A 13,044-nucleotide genomic window follows, 5' to 3' on the forward strand; every position below is an offset into this window, starting at 1 on the left:
GCACTCAGGTTTTGCATGGACACGTCTACAAACTATCAGCACTTCTAAAACCAGATAAATACTGAAATGTTTTTATTATGACTTTTCAAGGAGCTTCGACACCAACCAGGTACGCGTAATACATGACTGCCAGAGAAATGTCACCACAGCGAGGCAGATTTGTAAGATCCCCTTCTACAAGTACGAGCAAAGGAAGGTTATGACTCATGAGTATGGATGGACTGTAATATTTAAATGACACATTTCTGATATAGTCACAAAATCTTTATAGAAAGCATTGGAACTCAAAAAAAGAAAAAAGGAGTCTGTAAATACAGAGATGAAATGTACAAAAACAAATGAGCAGGCAAACTAAAAGTTCTTGAAAGTATTTTTACTTCAGATTGAAAAATGAACAGCTTTCCACACTGTTCATTGCAAGATACACAGTATTCACGAATACAATGCTGGTCATTTGAGGATATATACACACCTCAATTTCTCCTTCATGCTTTTTCTTTTAGAAAGATACTGTTTACCAAAAAGAAACTTCAGCAGTACAGGAAAAACTATTTTCCCAATAAATTTACGAAAACCTAAGATTCCCAATGGAATCAAGATTATCTTCCCGCTACCACCACCTTAATATAATCACATGCTTATTGGGACGCTAATATCTGCACCCTAAGAGTACATTTACTTTCAACAATGAGGGTGATTCTTAAAACGAAACAAAACAACAAAGGAAAAAAACTTCAGTGTGGTAAATGTAACAATGGATCTCTGCAAGTATTAAGTGTCTGAAATTGGCAGCTAATACTGGATTTAATATTATTTTATAAATAATTGTTCCCTTAGCAGTAAACATCAGTCTACACGTTCGCAAGAGTCCTAGAAATAAATACTGTGATTATGCACGATATGTTATGACAAACTGGTTTCAAAGAACAAAAGCTCAACATCTTGATAAAAATTCTGATCAGAATAAAATGGGACTCGAAAATTTAAAACATTGTCAAAATAACATCACATTTAAAATTTTCCACAGTTTACACAAGTACCAGGAGTTTCCAGTTGTGGAACACATTTTTCTGTTGTGAATTAAAATACGAACATATTGACAACTGTTAATTTCAGTGATGACATCAGTTTTGGTCTTACTTTAGCATTATTTTCTTTATAAAAAGTTGCACTAAGTGTCCATTAATGGTCTGATTGGTCTTCAGTATTTCATAAATGTATATAAAAGAAATTCCTAAAAGCCAATAGTACTTTATATGTATATATATATATGTATGTATATACACACACACACATATGTGTGTATGTGTATATATATAAAAGAATCTCATTTCAGAAATGGCTATAATTAACAGAGCCACACACACTGATGCTAAACATAAGAGCTTTCACATTGAAAGAAAGCATTTTCAGAAATGTCACTTACATCCTATTATATTCAATATTCCCGAGTTTGAAACTCAACATGGGATGGATAACAGAATTATACATCTCATTGGTGCTCAAAGCTGACCACAACCAAAATTTACAGGATTGAAACAAGCCAATGTTTTAAAAAGTTTTAATTAAAGATAACAATTCCATGGAAGGAGAGGATAAAGAATGGGATGACAAGAAGTATTTGGTCTTAATAAGGCAATACAAAATAGATCCATTATCAAAGACCATTTAATTTTTAAAGATCAACAATACCAAAAGCATAAAGTGGAGTATAAGAAAATAGTTTTTTATAAGTATGATTTAATTAAAGCTGTTTACAGTTATTCTCTCCCACAGTAGTTAAGCATGGATTTAAAAAAGAATAAGAGATGAGAAAAACAAGCACGCGCGGTACACAGGATTAGAAGGGCCAGCATGCAAAGTCTGTGGAACTCGGGGAGTCACTGCAACAGCAATGGGACTGGACGCGGGTGGCCTTTTTTGTCCTATTAGGAAGAAAAACAAAACAAAAAAAGACTGCAAAGGAAACAAACACAAAGTCATGTAATTGCCCATTGCCCAAGACGACAGCACTGTAGAAAACAGTTGCAAGGTAATTCTTAGAGATGACTAGAGATTTTTTCAGTGTTTACACAAAAGTACATAGTACATTTTTTTTTTTTTTTTTTTTTTTTACAAAATAAAACGTCATTTGCCACCATAAACCTTTTCTTTAGAGAGGAAAAATTTTTGCAGCAGGTCACAAGGGTTCTAGTAAGTCATTTCAATGCTGAGGAAAACAAATTGAGTAATAGAACTAATCACTTCCCTATATATGGATGTTAAGATGACAAGTCAGATTATTTTTCAAACTAATCCTGAGAAAAATCTGTTTACAATTTAAACAGTAATGTTATGTAAAAAGTATTAACAAATCCACTATTACAAATATCAATTTCCTATATGGTCATCTATATATACACACAATAAAATGGTAAATATATGCAAAAATATTAAAAAAAAAAGAAAAAGAAAACATGCACAGATCACTTTCCCCTTTGGAATCTGGACTTCCTATGAGATACTTTTGTTTTCTTTCCCCACCCCATCCTCTGAAATCGGTTTTTGTTTCTATCACCCTACCCACACTGAATACTATTCCCTATAACTCTGCATAAAGCCAATGAGAAATAGATTTATTTTACATTCAAGCTTTAAATCTTAAAATGACCCTGTTGTAGCATATGACTTATCAAATGAGCAGCCTTTTTTTTTTTTCCCCCTTTTTTGCTTGCTTTTTGTTTTTGCAGTTGTCAGTCTTCATGATCCATTCCGTGGCGAGCTGGGAAAAAACGCAGTTGCTAAATCAGAGTCTGAACAGCGTAAGGCTCCCGAATGCCAGGAGTCCCTATCCAACTGTCCTGAGCACGAGATCACTGCACACAGAAGACAGTCCATCGTACAACGCCGACTATCTACAAAGGTCTGAGAGGGGGGCATCCCTCTTGTGTTTCCTCTTTTTGCCATGGTAATACTGATTATTTGATTTGCCTTGATGCTGTTTGTTTGTCATCAAGGAACCATGGCTTGTTTGAGTTGTACCTTGGAAGCCTTTGCTGGAAGAACGGAAGAGCCTTGCTGATCCATGCTGCAGAGAAAGAAAGTGGTCAAAGAGACATCAGTCTTGTGGATTCAACAGAGCACTCGCTAAGACCTGACTTGGGGTGCTTTTAAAATGAGGAATACACTGGCTTATGTAGCAAGCAGAAAACGATGCGACAGGGGTTTCACTCTCTTGAGCTCTAACACTCTTCCATTCTTTTTTAATGGAAATACTGGAATACTGCCTTGACTTCTTAACAGAGTGCATGGAACGTGAAACTGTTCTCAAGGAACCTATCCACCAAGGTACTACATCATAAATGGCATTACTGGAAGAAGCGCTTAGACACACAGGTACACTGCCAGGTCAGGGGTCATCACGACCGGCAGCCCCTTCCCTGCTCTCTGTCACTTTAACTGCCACTTGTAAATGGATCTGGGTGTGGTGCACATGATGAAGCTGTTAAGGTAAACTGGATTCTAGGAGTCAGGTCAGACATGAGGTGACCAACATTAAGAGTTCATCTCTACTGCCAAGAGGCCTTCCCCAGGGTCCCCAGGGTACTGAGGGTCAGAGCCCAGTATGAAATGGCTCCTTTCCTCATGTTGATTCATTCTTCATGGTTAATAAAATTTCAGGCAACTACAAAACTGAAAATAGAGTGTTTTCTGTGGCCTTTTTAAGTCAAAGCTGATAGGAATTGACTGACCATGGTTGACCACTGCCTGACCATTTCAACACAAGCAACTAGGTACTGGATATTAAAATATAAAAAAAGGATATATTACTCCCAGATATGCACGACACTGCTGTGAGGTCATGTACAAGCTTCATGTGAGCTTACTTCAAGTATAAGTCAATCTTTTTAAAACTCATTTTTTTAATGCTCCATCTGTAATAAGGTGGGTTGGCTGGAACATCTTATAAGAAGCAGTCATAAATTCCCACAAAGGTTTACATTACAATGGTGTCTCATTAACGATCTTCAGGACATCCTATTACTAGAAGCACTGTGCTTTGGAACCTCTTAGAAAAAAACACGTTTGTTCTTTAAACCTAGAGTTTTCTTCAAATCCATGATGGATGGATGGATGGACAGATATACATACATACACGTATATATATTCGCGTGTAAGAAATTCCAAGTATGCTGTATCGAATACTAACCATCAAAAACACACATTCCACACACCTGAGATTTGTTGGTGCTGTTGGAGGTGTTAGTGGTTTGGGTGCTCTGCATTTTCCCAACTGCCTGAGAGGACTCTAAGGACACGTCTTGCGACCCTACTCGGTTCCCGGCGGATGGACGGCAGAGCAGCTGTTTCGGGGTTTTGCATGGTGTCGCGTCGGAATCCTAACACAAGTCATACGGGTTATAACGTGACATATTAATAATTTAGAAACTCAGTATTAAGGAGGCTGAACAACTTCAGCTAAGTACTCTCTGGACTAAATTTAAACATCTGGGAGTCGAAGGAAGCACCCTGAGGAATTTATAAAATTAACTGCTTAAGCTTTCCTTCTTTCACAAATTTCCCTCTAAACATTCACAGTGGCTTATTTTATCAGAGGGTCTCTGTTTGTTGCTAAATCCATTGCCCACGCCTGACCTTGTTAATCGGGGCTCACAGAGGTCCAAGTTTATCTGCACATCTATTTACAGGAAATGAGCCCTGGTACTGTGGAAAGAACGTGGCCAAGACAAGGCCCTAGGTCCCTGACTCAACCAAAACCAAACTGGTTGGGTCAAAAGGCTCCATTTCTGCAAGTCTGCGATGACCAGTCAGTGAGGCCTCCAACCGAACACCCCACGTGGCGAAGGGCTTCCTGGAGACAGTGGGCTGCGCGCCAGCTGTTCCTAGGCTGCCTGGGTTGTGCCACTTCTCCCCTCAGGGCTCCCCTTCACCTGCACACTCTACCCAGCGGCTCGGAGGCCCACACTCCTCGTCCCTAAGGCTCCCTCCTGAGGCCGGCTCTGCTCCCGCCCCGCCGCGTCCGTGCACGCAGCTCAGCTGCGTCCTCCACATGGGGGCTCGTGCCGTGTGAGGATTCGTGACTCCATTACGATACATGGTCAGCGACAACAGCATAACATTACGTCCCTTCCGTTTTTAGATTACGCTTTAGTTCATACACTTGCTAAAGTCAAAATTCAAATAATCGGTAAGCCCACTGTATATTTCAGTGAAGGAAGCTCAACCTGATGAGGGAAAGGAACTGCGGTATAACCGCTCCTGAGAATTCCGTCAGGGCTAGTCGGCGCAGGGCTGCCAGGGGCCTCGGGGAAGGAGGAACTGTGAGGGGCTGCTACCGGGTGTCTTTCCAGAGTGACGGTCACGTCCCGGACTTAGTGCTCATGGCTGCACAGCAGCGTGAATACACTGAAAGCCCCTGAACTGCGCATTTTAAAATAGTGAATTATATCTCAGTTTTTGAAACTTCACTCAAGAAGCTCGAAAACATTACGGAGTGGAAGAAGCCTTACGCAAAAGAGTATACGCTATCATCATTCCACTTATGTGAAATTCTGGGACAGGCAAAACTAACCTGTGCAATCAGAAAGTCCTAACAGCGGTTACCTCCGGGGTGGAATTCAGGACTGACAGGAAAGTGCCACGAAGGACTCCTCTGGGATGATGGCAATAGTCTATGTCTTGTTATAGGTGGGGTTACACACGTGTATACAGTTGTTAAGATTTAGTGAGGTACAACCCATTTTGTATCGAAAGAAAAACCTAACCAAACGCTGAACTCTGGTTAGTGAGGCACACACTGCTGTACTTGGGGGAAGGGCCCGTAACTTACTTCGAAATGTATCACAGAATGAGATGAATTGGTGGACAGAGGGATGAATGAATGGCTGGCTATGGGATAAGCAAGTGACACGTCAACTGTAGGATCTGATGGTAACATACACGGACGCTCACTAAAATTCTTTCACTCCTGCTGGATGCTTGAAAATTTCAATCCAGTGTTGGGGACGTGTACAATCAGTGACCTTATTAAAATCTCCCAGGAACCAGTAAGAAAAGGAGTTAGGCTTAGCCGTCTAGACAGAGCCCCCCACCCCGGGCTCCCAGGTCTCTAGGGCAGAAAAACCATGTGCTCATACTTACGACATCACTGGAGCTGGACTGTGTGGCAGAAGAGGAAGACACTGGACCTGATGAAGAGTTTGAAGAGTGTTTACTAAGAGATTCCGAAGTTTTACTTCTACATTTTCCAAGGGCTTCATTTTCTTCAGATAGATTATTATTACATTTATCTAACTGCTGAGTATCTACTATCAAGGTAACACCATTTCCTGAAAGAGTGGCAAAAGATTGGAAAACGTTTCTTCCCATTAAACACACACAACACAGAAAAGCCACGAATGCTCAGTCAATCAATCAGTGAGAAACTCTTACCATTGCACGAAGGCTCCGGCCTATTCTGCAAGCCCCACTGCTTTGATATCCAATCTCTGTACGTGGCAACTTCGTCCGTTACTCTAATTATTCTACCTAATATGCTGCATGGGTTTAAAGAAAAAAGGGGGGGGGGTCATTAATTTGGAGATAAGAAGCCACAACCAATTCTGACCCAATGGGCTGACTTTAGTTAAACCTTTACCTCTCTGTTTCGTTGTTGGGATAATACTTGGCTATTGGCGATACAGCGTGACTCAAAACAACATAGGCATAATCAAAGGCCTGTTTCACTTGCATGGCCCCATATGAACTCCTTCCAACATCGTTACCTTTAAAAGAAATGTATATAGAAGACAGTAAGCGTGACCGTTGCTTAATAAGAACTAAATGCTCATGGGCCCTCTTCCAGAAGAGCAAGGGCAATTGCTTTCCTGCTACAGTTGTACAAAGAGTCTGGGCAGGCGGCCGTCCCCACAACTCCTCAGGCTCTGAACCTGTGTATCACGCAGTAAGTACGTTATGGCATATAAATTGCCTAAATGCATTCCGGCCCAACAGGGACTATCCCACAATACAGTCATGCAAACAAAAGGAGTTAACTGCCTGCTCTCTCCTAAGAGTGAAACCAAGCTAAACGAGACATCCCCATCTTTTGTTTCTATTAGCTATCTAAATTATCTCTGGCAGGAAATTATGAGCTCCCGAAGAGCAAGGACCACTTGCTGAAAATCTTTGTGCCCTTTGCGTCGAGTAGCCTCCCGATAAACATTTCCTCAGTGAATAAACACGCAGAACTATGTTTATGATATGGCACAATCAGCCACAAAAGAGCCCCTAGGCAACTACTCTCTCTCTGAACTCCCTTTTCTTCTCCACTTTCAAAGTTAACACAGTTAAGCAAATGACTAAAAGCATCTCCACTGAAGTCTGATAATGTAGAATCTAAATACTTTAGAATTATAGCAAGAAAAATATATTGCCCAGAAAAACTAGGATACAAGCAAACAAACATAACCCCACGTAAGCAAGAAAAGGGCCTGCTGGTCCCTTTCAAGCCAACGTGAAGCTGGAGAAGGCACAGGGAGACCATGCAAAATTAAAAGAGGAAAGAAGGGGCCCAAAAGGAAAATGAACGGTCTCTTTGAGCCCTTTCGCTCATTGTTTCTGAGGTATATTATGCTCATTGCCCCTGAGGACTTCAGAAATCTCACCTAAAGCCCTGACTGACAATAGGCTGGAATCAGGGGCAATGAGGACACAACAAAGCAGCAACAAAGCAGAAATTCGTGGCTTTTCTGTGTCCAACAAAGCAGGACACAACAAAGCAGGACACAACAAATGGCATTTATACTTCACATTGTTCACAAACACCCCCAATGGCTAATACCTATACTCCTCGGCCTCTCAGGGTCGAATGGATTCTACTCCCAACGCACTGGGAGGACGCGGCGTGTTTTCCTGGTGTATATGCACACACGCATGTGTGTGTTTTCGTATGTTTTCTTACAAAATATTTTTATGAAAAAGAATGAATACAATCGGAAGTTAATCTTTCATTTTTCATCTAAAGAGAGATTTTATTTTAAAGATCTTATTTATTTATTTAAGTAATCTCTACACCCAACGTGGGGCTCGAACTCACGACCCCAAGATCAAGAGTCACATGCTCCAGTGACGGAGCCAGCCGGGTACCCCTCCTCTAAAGAGAGTTTAAAGTGTGATACTGACAATGCCCTTTCTTTGCCCACAAATTTACCTAATTTCAATACCTGGTTGTAAAGGATCTTCAATATAAAGCATCGATGGCCTGTAGCCATCGAGCATATTTTTCTGTACTTCATCTTTGGCCACATATGAACCACCATCCTTTATCCGGATGCCAGTCTTTAAATAATTGAAGTGTCGTCCATATAATTCAAAAAATTCTATTAAGAGAACACCATAGTTTGTATTGGGGATGCAAGCATCTTCCCTGGGATGTAACTAAAACCGGGAAAAAAAAAAAAAAAAAGAAAAGAAATTATATTGGATTTTCTCTGAATTATCAAGGTGGGGAGAATAAGTGACATCCTAACTCTGACAAAACAGTACTATTCTAGTTTCGGTTGGGATAGCAGCCAACAGGCGAACTGAGGCACAGCAGCGATACTGCTGTTATAGGCAACACGAAAGCCCAAGGGTGCACAACAGTGGGTGACAATCTGTTTATAAAATTCAAGGCTGAACTTTACAGCTGCCCCAGGACGCGGACGGGCGGACGTGGCCCCAACACATCAGGGAAGCCATTCGGCCTCACGAGCGACAGCGTGCCTCACAAATACATTCAGACCAATTAAGACTCCAAACTCATTCTACCCAGGTAGCAGGTCTCAATTCCAGCTGAACTTCCTAGAGGCTTAGAAGATATTCTTGTTTTTGGCATTTATACTACTGTTTACACTTACGAAAACCACGCCACACCTATGCATGTTAAAATCCGAGTGAAAATTCTCAAAACTACTAGAACATATGGGATTAAGAAGAAAAAAAGTTCTTTCCTGGGATTTAAAAATGCTTATTTGTGAAATTATAAAAAGGTACCCATTTTCAAGGAGTCATAATTAAGGGAAGCATTCCAATTAGAACTTGATCTAAATTTTTTCCCAAAATGATTCTGAATTATTTTATTTTATTTTGGTGTACACTAGGCATGGTATAATCAAACAACTTACCTGAAGGAAACTGACTGCCATTAAAAAGAGACTATATGAACCAATTCCACCTGTAAATACTTCATTAAGGTCCCTCTGTAATAAGAATTGTTTCAATACTAAAACCAAGTATGGTAATACAGGATATTTCTGAAAAAGAAAATTATATTTTCAGTGAATTCCTATTTCAGTAACTGTGCTAAGCATTATCAGGAGCATAAACTGGTCCTTACATTACAAACTTTAGTGGAGATATCCAATACACTTAATTTTCTATTTTAAGAGTAAGCTAGAAAAAAGTAAGCTGTAAGTAATTATAAGGATTTTCTTCTCACATCTAAAAATCTAAAACAGGTAGATGTAAATAATGGCATCTAAGTACTCACCATGGGACAGAAACACTAGCAATATATATTTGATGACATTTATTTATTACCATGTTTATTACCATATTGAATATTTATTTTTCACCATATTAAATTATTTATTACCATACGCTATTGACTTGTAAACAGGTAACAGAAACAGTACAGGACCAATTCTCAACGCGATATGCACTAAGTCAGTGAGTTTGAAGGAATTGCTTTTCTCAGGGGGCGCTCCAGCAAGCAGACCAGGGTCTTTCAGATGAATGTGCCCAGTGCCGGAACAGGGGCAGGGGCAGTCCTGCGGGCTGTCTTCCATGTGGGCAGGAGACCACACACAGACCCACCTTGCATGCTCTACAGAGATGGGTGAGAACCCCTTAGCTGGCAAACACGGACAGCGAGTCCGTCTTTTACTCAAGCACAGACTCCTTAAGTGCTCTCCACAAGCCAGGCGCTAGGCTAAGGACGCTGAGGGGAACAGAGCAGACCCAAACATCTAGAAGGAAGTCTTAATGGCCACTATCTAGGAGGGGTAGAATTACTAGTGATTTCTAATTTGTTCTTGATACTTAGAATGAACACATACTGCTTCCAAAAGAAACAACAAAGTTTATGCTTTTGCAAATCATGTTAAAGAAAGCAAGCATGAGAAATAACAAAAAATCTTTGGAGAAATAATCATTCTTAAACATTATGGTTGAAGACATGAATAGATGGTCTCTTTAAAGCACAATCAGGCAAATTTCCAACAGAATTTGATCTGCATATACCCTTTGACCCCAAAACTCCACTTCCAGAATCTTCCTACAAATAATTTTACAAGTGTAAAGAAAGATGCAGGTATGGAAGGATATTCAAGCACTTTCTGTGAAAGCAAAAAACCCTGGGAACATCACCAGGGCAGTACGACACAAAGCATGGGGTAGCCTGACAAAGGACTACTGCGTTGTCATTGAAAAGAATGAAGGAAACCTGTCTGTGCTGATATGAAAACCTCCAAAAAATATGAGACGATGTGTATATAGCATATTATTCCTTTTGTTAAAAATTTCAAGAGGATAATCATAGGAAACAAACTGAGGGTTGCTGGAGAGGAGGGGGGTGGGGAGGAAAAGATAATAGAGTTCGCATAAAATTTAAAAATTTCTTGGAAAAACAAAAATTTCAAGAGGATAAACAAGCCAAAAGGAAAGCTTGATGATGGTAAATCCCATGAAGTTGATTTAAGCATAAAGTATAAAAGTGAGGGCGCCTGGGTGGCTCAGTTGGTTAAGCAACTGCCTTCAGCTCAGGTCATGATCCTGGAGTCCTGGGATCGAGTCCCGCATCGGGCTCCCTGCTCGGCGGGGAGTCTGCTTCTTCCTCTGACCCTCCCCCTCTCATGCTCTCTCTCTCTCTCTCTCTCTCTCTCATTCTCGCTCTCAAATAAATAAATAAAATCTTAAAAAAAAAAGTATAAAAGTGACTCATTTTTCATTTTCCTCTGATATTGGTAAATTTTCTATCACGTGTATTATTCTCAATTTTAAAAAAAGGTTTCTTTTCTGGGAAAAAGAAAAAATTTCCACACACCAAACACCTCCAAAAGAGCGGGATTATGAACAATCTTTTTCTTTCTCTGCTTTCCTGTACTCTGCACATTTATACAAGAATATAATATTTACAACACGGTAAGGTAGTTAAATTTTTTTTCTCACAAAGAAACGAAATAGGTGAAATCTGTAGAGATGATAAAAAAAAAAAGTATTCTGAATGGATAGAAAAGATATTCTAGGTGAACCAAAGCAGTTAACAGTTTTTAGCTTAAGCAGAAAAAGGCTGACGTGTACGCATGTGAATGTTCTGAAGATGCTGACAAATTCTTCCCTGTCTTGGAAGAACATCAAACAAATGAAAACAGACATTAAGTCACCTCAAGACAAAGTAGGGAAACCTGCAGGAACTACCTTACAAGTGACTTGGGGGGCTCAGGAGGTTCTTCATCTACACTCCTAAGAGATTAAAAGCAGACAAGAATGGGCGCCTGGGTGGCTCAGTTGGTTGGGCAACTGCCTTCGGCTCCGGTCATGATCCTGGAGTCCCGGGATCGAGTCCCGCATCGGGCTCCCTGCTCGGCGGGAAGTCTGCTTCTCCCTCTGACCCTCCCCCCTCTCATGTGCTCTCTCTCTCTCAAATAAATAAAATCTTTAAAAAAAAAAAAAAGCAGACAAGAATGATTATTCAGCATTTCAGTCCTTATCTCCCCTAGAAGGAAGGATCGAGAGCAGAGAAGTTCTTCAAAAGTTTTCCAAACCCTTGACTTGAGGTCCCATTATAAATTACTGATTATTACAAGCAGATTCAAGGAAAGTAAGGCCACCGCAGAGCAAAGAAGCACTTGTCAGCAATGGACACATCCAAACAGTTTCGCAAAGCATATCAGAACCTCCAAACAGAAGTCCCTTTCTCCGAGTCTCACTGAATCCACACTATGAATTCTCTGACCTTGGTAAAATCTTTGATGAGGTCGGCTGCTCTCACACCGTTCTGTACATTAAAGCTGATATCAACTTTCACTTCAGTAAAAGAATCTGTTAATTTAATAATAGGTACCTAGAAAGAGAAGAAAGGCAAAAGGCAACATTAAAACACTTAAACAACATGATCGGGGGATGGAAAGGTTCCTAGATTTGAGGTCTCCACCTCCTCATGAGGACGTAAGAACTCCTGAGTGTCCTGAATACTACACATCACACCTCCCTCAGCCTGTTAGATACTTTACATATTTAGCATTTAACCTCATGCACTGTATTGTATCATTTCTATTGGCTGAGAATTTTGAAATGACGTAACAAAAACCTTTCTCAATATTCCGTACTTTGAGTAACAGCTTCCAGCTCAGTGTAGCATCAAGAATTATGAATGTCAGGCCTATCAGCAAATTGTTCCTAATTAGAAAGCTGCTAGATCAGGTGAAACTCAATAGTCCACTGGTATTATTGGTCAGTTTTGCAAAAAGCCCATAAAACAACCTACCAAGACAAGTTAAGACATGAGAATTATTCTCAAATTTAAAAAATGACTGAATGATTTATATGAGATATTAGAAATTCTTAAAAAAAAAAAGGCAAACCATAAGACACTCTTGAGGAAACAAACTGAGGGTTGATGGAGGGGAGGGGGGGTGGGGGAATGGGGTAATTGGGTGATGGGCATTAAGGAGGGCACTCGATGTAATGAGCACTGGGTGTTATATGCAACTGATGACTCACTGAACTCTACCCTTGAAACTAATAGTAAAGTATATGTTAACTAAATTGAACTTAAATAAAAAATTATTAAAAAAAGGCTCTGGGGCACCTGGCTGGCTCAGTCAAAAGAGTATGTGATTCTTGATCTCAGGGTCGTGAGTCTGAGCCCCACGTTGGGTACAGAGATTAATTAAATTTTTTTTTTTTTAAAGGCTCCATGTGTGCCATGTATTAGAAAACTCAGGCCAGCAAACTCTATCTGCAGAATTGGGTTTCCAAATTAATAGCTTTTTATAAGAAATAGTATAAGTTGTTTTTGTT

The 13,044-nt window shown here is 40.1% G+C and overlaps 1 protein-coding gene across 2 annotated transcripts in view; it reads right to left on the reverse strand.

The window, feature by feature from the left end:
- Positions 1 to 249: 249 nt before the first annotated feature.
- Positions 250 to 13,044, reverse strand: part of TENT4B (terminal nucleotidyltransferase 4B) — a 72,218-nt gene continuing 59,423 nt past the window's right edge. The window contains exons 5-12 of one of the 2 annotated variants that reach the window (XM_035025249.1): positions 11,978 to 12,085; positions 9,147 to 9,275; positions 8,205 to 8,418; positions 6,638 to 6,764; positions 6,433 to 6,536; positions 6,142 to 6,188; positions 4,215 to 4,379; positions 250 to 3,067 (exon numbers count right to left, since the gene is read on the reverse strand). In XM_035025249.1, the coding sequence (XP_034881140.1) occupies positions 2,891 to 3,067; positions 4,215 to 4,379; positions 6,142 to 6,188; positions 6,433 to 6,536; positions 6,638 to 6,764; positions 8,205 to 8,418; positions 9,147 to 9,275; positions 11,978 to 12,085 (1,071 nt within the window). In that variant the 3' untranslated portion in view covers positions 250 to 2,890. Of the gene's footprint in view, positions 3,068 to 4,214; positions 4,380 to 6,141; positions 6,330 to 6,432; positions 6,537 to 6,637; positions 6,765 to 8,204; positions 8,419 to 9,146; positions 9,276 to 11,977; positions 12,086 to 13,044 lie in introns of both variants that reach the window. The other variant, XM_035025248.1, reaches the window with a different exon arrangement.

The sequence above is a fragment of the Mirounga leonina genome, unplaced genomic scaffold, assembly GCF_011800145.1.
Source record: "Mirounga leonina isolate KUSES-001 unplaced genomic scaffold, KU_Mleo_1.0 Mir_180, whole genome shotgun sequence".
NCBI classification, from domain to species: Eukaryota; Metazoa; Chordata; class Mammalia; order Carnivora; family Phocidae; genus Mirounga; species Mirounga leonina.